Source organism: Oryctolagus cuniculus, chromosome X, assembly GCF_051225735.1.
Source record: "Oryctolagus cuniculus isolate XC-2025 breed Fujian yellow rabbit chromosome X, ASM5122573v1, whole genome shotgun sequence".
Classification (NCBI taxonomy): domain Eukaryota; kingdom Metazoa; phylum Chordata; class Mammalia; order Lagomorpha; family Leporidae; genus Oryctolagus; species Oryctolagus cuniculus.
This window is the reverse complement of record NC_142888.1, coordinates 73,377,721-73,390,485: the sequence shown is the minus strand read 5'-3', so window position 1 is coordinate 73,390,485 and position 12,765 is coordinate 73,377,721. Positions and strand designations below refer to the sequence as shown.

Here is a 12,765-nt window from a genome sequence, read left to right as displayed (position 1 = left end):
CAGCCACACCATTCATTTCTCTTTGGCAGTTTCCCGCTAACATTCATTAGGAACTTAGAAAAGGAAAATAGCTAAATTGTTCCAAGTGACCCGGCCCTGGAGTTCAGAAACATGAATTTTGTGTGCTGGATGGTGGAGTTGAGACCCAACTCCTTTAGCAAAGGTGTGGATATCCATGCTGTAAGTCCACAATTGGGGTTCTTAGAGACCAGCCTATTTAAAACAAACCCCAGTAAATGCCACGAGTCTTTCACGGAGTCAGTTTGCCATAGACCGCTGCTTAAATGCAAAGGTTGTGTCTCAGAAAGGTTAGTACCTACCAAGATTGAAGAACAATTGGGAAATAGCCTTACTGAAATTTTCCTCAGGAGTACCCGTAGCAACCGCAGGGCCTCAGCCTGCCTCTGAGCCAGCAGGTACTTCCTCTCCTCCCACTCCTCGGAAGAGTCCAGCTCCTGAGGCACCTTAGCTTTGGCTTTGTCCTTTTGTTTCCTGTGCCGGTGTCTGTCCCTCTCCTTCAGGGCTCGCCTCCTGACCCTGGCCTTCTTCCTCTTTTCCTGGGCTTTCCTCTCCTCGTCTTTTCTTTTTCTGTACAATGATTAAGATTAAACCATTCAGAAGGTATCTATTAGGTAGTTGATCTCTCCCAACCGGGGGAAGACAGATCATTCCGGCTTCCAAGAATCTACCACTGCTAGCCCCAGGGCCTATGACAACTTATGCGAAACAGAAACAACACCAAACACTGTTAAGCATCAGTCAAGGGAGAAAGACATAATTTTGCTGGTCAAATAGACATATGTAAAGAAGCCCTTTTGAAGAGTAGAGTGTCCAAAAAAAAAGGTTACAGAATTCAGAGGGGCTCTCAAACTTTAAAAAGGAACTACAGGATCCAGGTTTCACAGTAATGATTTCATTTGTCTTGCCATCAGAACCTTCTGTGGGATGGTTTCACATAAGCAAGAAAAAAAAAAGATAAATCAAGGAATCCAGAAACCTTTACAGTGAGAACTGGTCCTTGGCACATATCGCTTAACACAGCATACTCTCATGAAAACATACTGGCTTACAGGAATATGGGCTCTTTTTATACTGATGTTTTCTGAAAGTTCAAACTGTTTCAGTTAGGCCCTTCTGGAGACATGGACAATGCGAGAGCAGGGGCAATTACTTGATCCAGGACTTAGCCAACATTGTCTACATTGGATGTTCATCCTGGAATTGGGAGGGAGGTGCGGGGAAGGGGAGGGTGATCTTTTTCTTGAGTAGGCTCAACTCCAGCCAGGCTTTCAGATGTGACCTCAAGTGGCTCCTGTTACCCCACCGGCCAAAACAACGAGGGGCATATGGAAGCTCATTGTTTCCTTGTTTGAATGCTGGAACACACATGCACAAGGAAGGGCCAGGAAAGAAAATTGGTTTCCAGAACCCTGGAGTTCTGGCCCATCTGTACCTTCTTAGCAAACCTTTGGCAATCCACTGGCCCCTTCCTGACTCAAGCTCCTAAACTGGGAAATAGTCAACTCAAAGAAATAAAAATGAAAGCACAGTAAGAAATTAGGACAAGAAGAAAGTGGTCCTAACCCATGTTTTCTTGCCTCTGGGTTAGTTTGATTATTGACTGTTTCATAGAAGAAATTCTTTTCCAGGCCTACCTTTTTAAAATTCTAAATTAGTAGGCTAGGTAATATTGGTAAATCATTAGGGAAATTGGTAATTTCTTTTTCACTTAATAGGCAAGTATTTTTACTGTTAAAGTTCTGGCTTCTGAAATCATTTTTCCCCCACACATCTTAATCTGACCAGCCCCATTATTTCTCATTACTTGTTCTCCCTAAGGAATGTATTTTTTTGAAGTCTCTTATTTTCAGTTTTGTTTGGCGCTTTGGGTTATGTAACAGCACAGTTGAAAGACTGTGTTCAGGGCAGTTTTCCTGTCTGCATCAATACCTGCCCCCTCCCCACCTCACGGTTAGCTATCAAGTCTAGCCAGTCAGCCAAAAGGATTAATTCATGAATCAAAAGAAAAAAACCTTCATTAAAGTTGGTCTGCTCACCTTTCAGCCACTTCCTCTTCTCTTTTCTTTTCTTTTTTTCTTTCTTCCTCCAGCTCCTGTAATTTTAGCCTTTCCTGATTTCTCCTCCTTATAGCTCCTTCACTGAAGTGTTTGGTTGTGTCAAACATAACCTGTCCCCAAACAATTCAAAGTTTCATTAGAAATGCTTGCTGGCTGGCTGTGCATGTCCCAGGCCAGAGAGGCAAAGCTAAGATGGTACATGGCCACTCACACCCAGATGAATTCAAAATGTCCTCTCTGCAGCCAGTACCCACGCTGTTTTACTGCCTCTCAGACACCAGCCAAATAGTACTCGAGGTGCAAAGATTTTCTTCAGCCAAACACTTGACTAATGATATCACATGACGCATTACCTTAAGTTTATACAATTTCAGGGGCTAATGTTGTGGTGTAGTGGGCTAATCGCCACCTATGACACCGGCATCCCATATGGGAGCCAGTTTGAATTCCAGCTGCTCCACTTCTAATGTGGCTCCTGCTAATGCTCCTGGGAAAGCAGCAGGAGATGGCCCAAGTGCTTGGGCCCCTGCACCTGTGTGGGAGACCCAGAAGAAGTTCCTGGCTCCTGGCTTCGGATTGGCACAGTTCCAGCCATTGCTGCCAATTGGGGAGTGAACCAGCGGATGGAAGACTTCTCTCTCTGTCTGTCTCTCCTTCTCTCTATGTGTAACTCTGACTTTCAAATAAATAAATAAATCTTTAAAAAAAAAAAAAACTGCCGGGGGGCCGACATTTGGAGCAGCAGTTTAGATAGCACTTGGGATGCCCACATCCTATATTAGAGTGCCTGAGTTCAAGTGCCAGCTCCACTCTTGATTCCAGTGTCATGCTAATGCACACCCTGGGAGGCAACAAGTGATGGCTCAAAGACTTGGATCTCTGCCATCCCTGTGGTAAACCCAGGTTGAGTTCCAGGCTCCTGGCTTCAGCCTGGCCTGGCTATGGCTGTTGTGGGCATTTGGGGAGTGAACCAGCAGTGGAAGTCCTTTGTCTCTCTGCCTTTTAAATAAAATAAAACTAAATTCATTAAATATTTAAAAATCTTGAGAAGCTTAGCTTACATATGATCACAGGCAGTATCGCAGTGCCATTTATAGCCACAGATTGAGAAATGAGAGTATGCAACCTCTGGTTTGTTTTAAAAGGTCATCTGAGTTAATGTTGTTTTAATCACCAAAGACAAAAATAATCAAAAAACTGTGTCCTGGGAGTTGAGGGGAAGCAAAGATGGAAAAAAAAGAAAAAGAAAAAGAAAAACTGACCTAATAAGATACAATAGGTGACAATTCATGATTTATTTATTTATTTTTATTTATTTGAGAGGTAGAGTTACAGACAGTGAGAGAGAGAGACAGAGAGAAAGGTCTTCCTTTCGTTGGTTCACCCCCCAAATGGCCGCTACGGACAGAGCTGTGCCAATCCAAAGCCAGGAGCCAGGTGCTTCTTCCTGGTCTCCCACGTGGGTGCAGGGCCCAAGCACCTGGGCCATCCTCCACTGCCCTCCTAGGCCACAGCAGAGAGCTAAACTGGAAGAGGAGCAACCAGGACTAGAACCCGGCACCCATATAGGATGCAGGTGCCTCAGGTGGAGGATTAACCAAGTGAGCCACAGCGCCGGCCACACAATTCATGATTATTAAATTCCCTTTCAAATCTTGAGATAAAGTGAAAGTCAGATTGAGGCACTACAAAACAGATTGGCTGGGGGGAGGGGCAAAGAGGAAGCAAAAGCAGCTATTTAGATATGCATGAGAACAGTGAGGAACACGTTTGTGACAATGGTTACCTTTGAACGGACCAAAGGGACTGTAACAGAGAAGGGTACATGGAAAGGAAGTGGCATCTCCTCTTCCTGATAGTGTTCTATATTTTAAGCTCCCAGTGGTATCTGGGTGGTTGCTAGAGTGTTTTCTTGATCTTTTGTCTGACTGGATGGCTCATCATATAAAAATACATATTTTAGTGTAAGTACCCACACACACACATGCACACAAACACAAACACAATCACACACTGGGAACTCAAAAGTCTAAATTCACACTAAAGGATATGGTTGCATTTTTTCCACTGCTGAGTTAAGTCCTCAAGGAAGAAATGATGAAAGCATGCAGATATCAGTGAGGTGACCTGCCTGAGTAGACTGATTCTGAAAGTAAAAGATCCAAGTTGGTTAGGATTATGTTCTTTTTTTTTATTTGACAGGTAGTTATAGACATTGAGAGAGACAGAGAGAAAGGTCTTCCTTCCGTTGGTTCACTCCCCAAATGGCCTCTATGGCCGGTGCTGCACCGATCCAAAGCCAGGAGCCAGGTGCTTCTTCCTGGTCTCCCATGAGGGTGCAGGGCCCAAGGACCTGGGCCATCCTCCACTGCCCTCCCAGGCCACAGCAGAGAGTGGACTGGAAAAGGAGCAACCAGGACTAGAACCCGGCACCTATATGGGATGCTGGTGCCACAGGAGGAGGATTAACCAAGTGATCCATGGTGCCAGCCCCAGGATTATGTTCTAATAGTCTTCATGGGGTCGGCGTTGTGGTGTACTAGGTAAAGTCGCCACCTGCTGTGCCGGCATCCCATATAGGCACTGGTTCTAGTCCTGGCTGCTCCAATTCCAATCCAGCTCTCTGCTATAGATTGGGAAAGCAGTAGAAGATGGCCCAAGTCCTTGGGTTCTTGTGCTGTACACCCCTGGAGCTGTGCTCCAGGCTCCTGGCTTCGAATTGGCCCAGTTCCAGCCATTTCAGCCATTTGGGGAGAGAACCATTTTATGGAAGAATGCTCCCTTGTGGGGAGCAACTGGGAGCAACTCGGACTAGACTAAGTTACTGGAATTAAGACTTATTCTATGCATCTGCTTTCCCACAATATGGCGCTGAGAAGGGAAACAGCTTCTACACAGCTGCCTCCAGTTCAACCAATAAACTGTGGGACCTGCTCCTGATTGGAGGAGAGCAGCATACTCGGCGTGTGGGTAGCAGAGTTGGGATTGGTGGAAGAGGACTATAAAGGAGGAGAGAGATGGCATGCACCAGGAACATCTAAGGGGAACACCTGTGCAGCCCCCGAGAGAGCCGGCCGGCGGTGTGCTGCTCCCCCGCGGAAGTGGGGAATGTGGCAGGGGGAACCGCCCTTCCACGGAGGTGGAAGGGACGGTAGCCAACCCGGGAAGGACCAGCAGCCAACCCGGGAAGGACCAGCAGCCAACCCGGGAAGGACCAGCAGCAAACCCGGGGAGGGCCGAGCAGACGAAAGAACAGCGCAGGGTCCTGTGTCGTTCCTCCACGAAGACGGGGAGCGACACTCCCTCTCTCTGCCTCTACCTCTCTGTAACTCTGCCTTTCAAATAAATAAATCTTTATTTAAAAAAAATAGTTTTAATGATGGATGTCCTCAAAATATATATGTGCCACCCTAGGAATAAAGGGGGAATAAACTGCTCTCCTTGTGATTTCAAATGGCATGTCTCTGTCTCTGTCTCTCTCACCCACTCTATAACTTGTCAAATATAACAAGCATATGAGATAGTTTCATGGGTTTAGTTCCATAAAGAATCCATTAAGAAGTTGAGGTGAGCTCCACAATGTAACAACCATCACTTTTAAAATCACAACTGGGAGTGAGCATTTAGCCTAGTGGTTAAGATACTTATGTCCAGAGCCAGCATTGTGGCGTAGCAGGTAAAGCCGCTGCCTGCAACGCTGACATCCCATATGGGCACAGCTTCATGTCCTGGCTGCTCTGCTTCCAACCCAGCTTCCTGCAGTGGAGGATGGCCAGAGTGCTTGGGCCCCAGCACCCAAGTGGGAGACCTGGAAGAAGCTCCCGGCTTTAGCCTGGCCCAGCCTCAGCCATTGTGGCCATTTGGGGAGTGAACCAGTGGATGGATGATCTGTCTGTATATCTTAAAAAAGGAAGGGAAAGGGAGGGAAGGGGACGGGAGGGGAGGGGCGGGGAGGAGAGGAAAAAAGGTGCTGATTTCCTATATCAGCACGCCTGGGTTCAATTCCTGCCTCCAGCTTCCTACTAAGGCAGACCGTGGGAGGCAGCAGGTGATGGCTTAAGTGACTGCGTTCCTGCCATCTGTATGGGAAATATGGATTGTGTTCCTGGCTCCTGGCTCCTGGCTTCGGATTGGCACAGCTCTGGCCATTGCAGCCATCTGGGGAGTGAACCAGTGGATGAAAGACCTCTCTGTCTCTGTAACTCTTTCAAATAAATAAATCATATATATATATACATACATACATACACACACACACATATATATATATATAGGGGCTGGCATTGTGGTGCAGCAGGTTAAACCCTGCTGGGGACACCCGCATCCCATTATTAGAGCGCCTGGTTTAGCCCCAGCTAGTTCCAGTTTCAGATACAGCTTCTTGCCCAGTGTACCTGGGAGGCAGTGGATGATGGCCCAAGGCTTGGGCCGCCACCACCCACATGGGAGATCTGGATGGAGCTTTCAGCTCCTGATTTTGGTATGGCCTAGCTCCGGCTGTTGCAGACATTTGAGAAGTGAACCAGTGGATGTATGTGTGTTTCTCCATCTCTCTGTGTCACTCTGCCTTTCAAGTAAAGTAAATACATCTTTAAAAATAAATAAATAAAATGGCACCTGGAAGCATGCACCACAGCAAAAGACTGCATGTTAAAATCAAGATCATTATTCTTGCTAAACATCCATGAGGGCATTTCAAAAAGTCCATGGAAAAATGGAGTGAAAAGATAAGGTTGTTTCAGTGAAAAATTTTTGAAAATCATATGTAGTTTTTTTCATAACACACATTTTCTATCAACTTGTGGAAAACCCCTAATAATCATGGATTTCAAAACTTTTTGCACCAGGGCTGGTGCTGTGGCATAGTAAGTTAAGCCTCTGCCTGTGGCGCCAGTTCCAGTCCTGGCTGCTCCACTTTCGATCCAGCTCCCGGCTAATGGCCTGGGAAGACAGTGGAGGATGACCCAAGTTCTTGGGCCCCTAAAGCCTCATGGGAGACCGGGAAGAAGCTCCTGGCTGCTGGCTCCTGGCTCCATATTGGCCCAGCTCCAGCTGTTGTGGCCATCTGGGGAGTGAACCAGCAAATGGAAGACTTCTCTCTCTCTCTGTAACTCTGCCTCTCAAATAATCTTTTTAAAAAAAAGAAAAATTTTTTGCATCAATATAACCTTATCTTTCTTTTTCCACAAACTTTTTAAAATACCCACATATTTATTAATGACACACACAAACACACATCCTTACATTAGCTATTGATCAGACCCCGGTGGGATCTGGGAAAATTAATTCTAGATGTTTCCTTCCAGCTTTTGCTCAGTATCACATGAACAATGGGAGGCAAAAGAAACAGCGGCCACTTCTTACCTTAATGTTACAAGCAAGAGCTTTCCCATCATCTCCTTTAAGCATCAGCTTCATTCCTCGAAGGGACTCCATGGCTTTTAGAAAGTCAGTTGATTCTTGATACTGTATAAAGGCTTCAAACGTCTGCAGGCCAAAGCTAAAACCCCCGAAGTTCCCACCAGTCATCACTTCTCTGTAGGGGTCAAGCATTGGGATATCCACATTCTTGATCTTCCCAAAACTTTCAAAGACTACCCGGAGGATCTCTTCACATGGCTTCTCCCCACTGGAGCCTTTAGGCGCAAACCACTTACAGGGCAAGCCTTCGAAGTATATGGAATCTGGGCTCTTATCATGGTCCTGCTCTTCAGCGCCATCACTCAGGGAGGCCTCTTTTTCCTTGGGGAAATGTTCCCACTCTCCCTGGGCATCAGTAGCCACAACTTTTAAGTCTGTTTTCAAACCATTTAACTTGATGATCTTCCCATGTAATTTGGACTTCAGGATCTGAACCAAACTTCGGGTTTCAGCCTCACCCTCAAATCGGATAAAGTCCTTTGTACTCTTGGACAGCCGAACTGTGGTGAACTGGTCAGGGCAAATCAGGCTTTTTAGCTGGTCAAGAACTTCCCAGTTAGAGAAGGGCCTCCCAGGTTCTATACTCTCAGGCAGCAAAACATTGATCATGAGTTTTGCTATGGGCTTGAGATAGAGGTGCTGAGCTGCACAGAGCTCTGTTGCCTCAGAGTTATCATACACCACTGTAACCGTCATGGTGTCTTCAGACTACCTTAGGGGGTGAAAGAGAAAATGTTATGGAGCACATCACAGACCTGCGTTGTGAAGTAGCGCTAACATTGCAGGACTGAGCTCAAATTGATGGGGGAAAGTATGCTGTGGATACAATGAAAGTAACCCCTTACAACTTCTAGAACTAATATGCAATTACAGTAAGGTTGCAAGAAACAAGAGTAATACAAAAAAGTCAACAGCTTTCCTATACTTCAGCGATGAACAGGGGAATTGGAAATCTAAACTATGATATCATTTTCATTAGCACCCAAAACAATTAAATACTTGGGTAAAAATATCTAACAAAATATAAACCAGCTCTATATGAGGAAAATCACAAAACTCTGATGAAAGACATCAAAGAACTAAATACGTGGTCCATGGGTAGAAGACTCAGAGTGTCAGTTCTTTCTAATTTGATCTATAGATTCAGTGCAATCCTAATCAAAATCTTTCAAGTTATTTTGTGGTTATCAACAAACTGATTCTAAAGTTTGTATGGAGAGGCAAAAGATGCAGAGTTAAGCCGGCGCCGCGGCTCACTAGGCTAATCCTCCGCCTAGCGGCGCCGGCACACCGGGTTCTAGTCCTGGTCGGGGCGCCGGATTCTGTCCCGGTTGCCCCTCTTCCAGGCCAGCCCTCTGCTGTGGCCCGGGAGTGCAGTGGAGGATGGCCCAGGTGCTTGGGCCCTGCACCCCATGGGAGACCAGGAAAAGCACCTGGCTCCTGGCTCCTGCCATCGGATCAGCGCGGTGCGCCGGCCGCATTGCGCTGGCCGCGGCGGCCATTGGAGGGTGAACCAACGGCAAAGGAAGACCTTTCTCTCTGTCTCTCTCTCTCACTGTCCACTCTGCCTGTCAAAAAAAAAAAAAAAAGATGCAGAGTTATCAATTAAATAGTGAAGGAATACTGGAATACTGACACTAACCATCTTCAAGATTTATTATAAAGCTACCATAATCAAGATAGTGTGGCACTGGCAAAAGAATAGATACAAATAGATTCACATAAACACAGTCAATTGATCTTTAGAAAAAGGAGCAAAGACAATACCATGGCATAGATAGCCTTGTCAACAAATGGTACTGGAACAGTTGGACATCTGCGTGATATTTGGGTATGGTAATGGCTTTTTAACTGCAACATTAAAGGCAAGATCCACGAAAGAAATAACGAATATGCTGAATTTTGTTAAAATTTAAAATTTTTCTGTTCTGAAATCATCTCTAAAATTTTCTGCTTTAAAATCTCCTGCTCTGAAAAACATTGTCAAGACAATGAAAGTCACAGGCTGGGAGAAAATATTTGCAAAGTACATCAGATGCAGACTGTTATACAAAAGATACAAAGAACTCTTAGGACATGACAATAAGAGTATAATCTGATTTGAAAATGGGTCAAATATTTAGACAGTGAACAAGTGGAAAGAAGATACCTCTGTCTCTTTCTCTTGCTGCCTTTCAAATAAAAATAATTAAATAAAAATGGGCCAAAGACCTTGGCATATATTTCCCCAAAGAAGATATGCAGATGGAACAAAGCATATGAAAGATGCTCTGCAGTGTAAGTCAATAAGGACATTAAAATTAAAACAACCAAGGCCAGCACCGCGGCTCAATAGGCTAATCCTCTGCCTCCAGTGCCAGTACCCTGGGTTCTAGTCCCGGTCGGGGCGCTGGATTCTGTCCCGGTTGCCCCTCTTCCAGACCAGCTCTCTGCTGTGGCCAGGGAGTGCAGTAGAGGATGGCCCAAGTCCTTGGGCCCTGCACCCCATGGGAGACCAGGAGAAGCACCTGGCTCCTGGCTTCGGATCAGCGCGGTGCACTGGCCGCAGTGCGCCGGCCGCGGCAGCCATTAGAGGGTGAACCAACAGCAAAAGGAAGACCTTTCTCTCTGTCTCTCTCACTGTCCACACTGCCTGTCAAAAAAAATTTTTAAAAATTAAAAAAAAAGATACCACTGTACACCCAAATGATAGTGAAGATGATATGCTAGAGAAACTCTCATTCATTGCTTGTGGGAACGCAAAATGGTACAGCCACTTTGCAAGACAGCACAGTGGTTTCTTACAAAACTAAACAGACTCTTGTCACATAATCTAGCAATCACATTCCTTGGTATTTACCCGAAGAAAAAACTATGTCCACACAAAACCCTGCACACGACATTTATAGCGACTTTATTCACAATTACCAAAACTTGGAAGCAACCAAAATGTCCTTCAGTAGGTGAATGAATAAATAATTTGTGGTAAATCCAGACAATAGAATACTCTTCTATCATTTTTTAAAAATGATCCATAATGTCATAAAAAACTTAATGCACATTGTTGAAATGCATAAGTGGAAGAAGCCAATCTGAAAGCTACATCCTGTGTAATTCCAACCATATGACATTCTGAAAAAAGGCAAAACTATGAAGATAGTGAAACCATCAGTGGTTGTCAGGAGTTAGAGGAGAGAGAGGAATGAAAACAGTGAGCACAAGGGATTTTTTAGGGCAATGACACTATTATATACGATACTATGGTAGGTACATGTCATTATACATTTGTTCAAATTCATAGACTATTCCACACCAAGCGTGAGCCCTGGTGTACACTATATACTCTGGGTGACAGCAATGTGTCAGTGTAGGTTCATCTGTTGTAACAAATGTACCACTCTGGTGGGGAATGTTGATAAAGGGAGAGCTATGACTCTGTAGGTGTAGGAGGCAAATGGGAATTCTCTGCCTCCTGCTCTGTGACCTAAACTTCTCTATAAAGAATTAAGTCTATTAAAATAATATCTAACATTTATTTGATAACATTTGTTTAATGTGTTTTAAGAGTTTTCAGGCATTGTATCTCAGTTTGCTTAACCATAGAGACAATAGGATTTCTGGGAGGATTAAATGAGCAATGTTAGATGAAATCTTTAGAACAGTGTTTAGCACACAGGAAATTCTCAGTAGAAATTTTCAATAAACTATGACTATTACTTGTCAATGGTGATGATATTACTTTATCTCATTTGATTCATGAAGCAACCACGAGTACATATTCCCATGTCTGCTTTATTGATGGGGAAATTGAGACAGATTCAGAGGAATTAAATGATTTATCCATCTATTAAAACACCAAGATTCCAAGTCTTCAGTGTATTGTCTGGTTTATCTCATCTGTGAAGTCCCACAAAAACTTGCTGGTGAAACAGAGGAAAGGTAATGAATGTGCACCCAACAAATAGTTCTACCCCGTGAACCTGATTTAGCGTCCTTTGTCCAGGGAGGTTCCCAAGTCTTAAATGGAAAGATTTTTTTTTTTTTTGACAGGAAGAGTGGACAGTGAGAGAGAGAGACAGAGAGAAAGGTCTTCCTTTGCCGTTGGTTCACCCTCCAATGGCCGCTGCGGCCGGCATACTGCAGGGGTGCAGGGCCCAAGCACTTGGGCCATCCTCCACTGCACTCCCTGGCCACAGCAGAGAGCTGGCCTGGAAGAGGGGCAACCGGGACAGAATCCGGTGCCCCGACCGGGACTAGAACCTGGTGTGCCGGCGCCGCAAGGTGGAGGATTAGCCTAGTGAGCCGCGGCGCCGGCTAAGATCTAATCTTATTCTTCCTATCTACGGATGTAAATTGATCACTACATTCAAGTGAAGAGTAGACAACATCTTCAAGTAAGTGGCAAAGTGAAATTGCCCTTACTTTGGGAATGGAAAAGCCTCAAAACGTGAGCACGGTTTCCATATTAGCTGGCATTTCATAATAGCAGACTCTTTTAAATTGCCTCAAAGTGAATAAGATCATTAATGCTTGGAATTAAGGATATCAGCTTTTATTTGCAGATTTCAAATAGCACTCCCAACTAAGGAGTGGATGCATTCAGACCCTATGTTACTAGTTTCTCATTTAATATCAACTTTAGGGAAACACAGACCCAAAAATATATGGCTAGATAATGGAAATTCTGGCACAAATTTACTATTAAATGTTGATTAACTTTATAGACACACAATTCTTTAATAACTTTCCCTGAAAGACAATCCAAGTCAACTTATTTAGAAGAAAAGGTTTGTACAAACTGATTTTATAAAAGGTCAGCAAAAGTAGTATCTAAGATCTTAGGTTCTAGAAATCCTTATGATAGCAACATTGAACTGGAACAATATGAAAAGAACCATGTTTCCTTTCTCCAAAAGCATTATCCAAATAGTGAAATGAAGGAGAGGAGGGATCCACTTAGTACACTGCAGATCAATATTAAGTTCATTCAGGAGAACAACTAATTTGATATTCAAATAGGATACACTGAAATCTAGAATTTATTTATAGTCAAAAGGCACAAATTTATACAACTTAAAGAAACAGCTTCTGGCCGGCGCTGCAGCTCACTAGGCTAATCCTCCACCTGCAGCGCTGGTACCCCGGGGTTCTAGTCCTGGTCGGGGCACCGGATTCTGTCCCGGTTGCTCCTCTTCCAGTCCAGCTCTCTGCTGTGGCCTGGGAAGGCAGTGGAGGATGGCCCAAGTGCTTGGGCCCTGCACCTGCATGGGAGACCAGGAGGAAGCAC

At 44.6% G+C, this 12,765-nt stretch overlaps 1 protein-coding gene across 4 annotated transcripts in view; it reads right to left on the bottom strand.

Annotated features, from left to right (window-relative positions):
- Positions 1 to 12,765, bottom strand: part of LOC100353812 (A-kinase anchor protein 17B) — a 39,710-nt gene that overhangs the window by 9,383 nt on the left and 17,562 nt on the right. Inside the window, exons 3-5 of one of the 4 annotated variants that reach the window (XM_051827340.3) lie at positions 7,443 to 8,211; positions 2,058 to 2,188; positions 321 to 588 (exon numbers count right to left, since the gene is read on the bottom strand). In XM_051827340.3, coding sequence (XP_051683300.1) covers positions 321 to 588; positions 2,058 to 2,188; positions 7,443 to 8,195 — 1,152 coding nt within the window. In that variant the 5' untranslated portion in view covers positions 8,196 to 8,211. The other 3 variants (XM_070067100.2, XM_089324133.1, XM_089324134.1) reach the window with 3 other exon arrangements.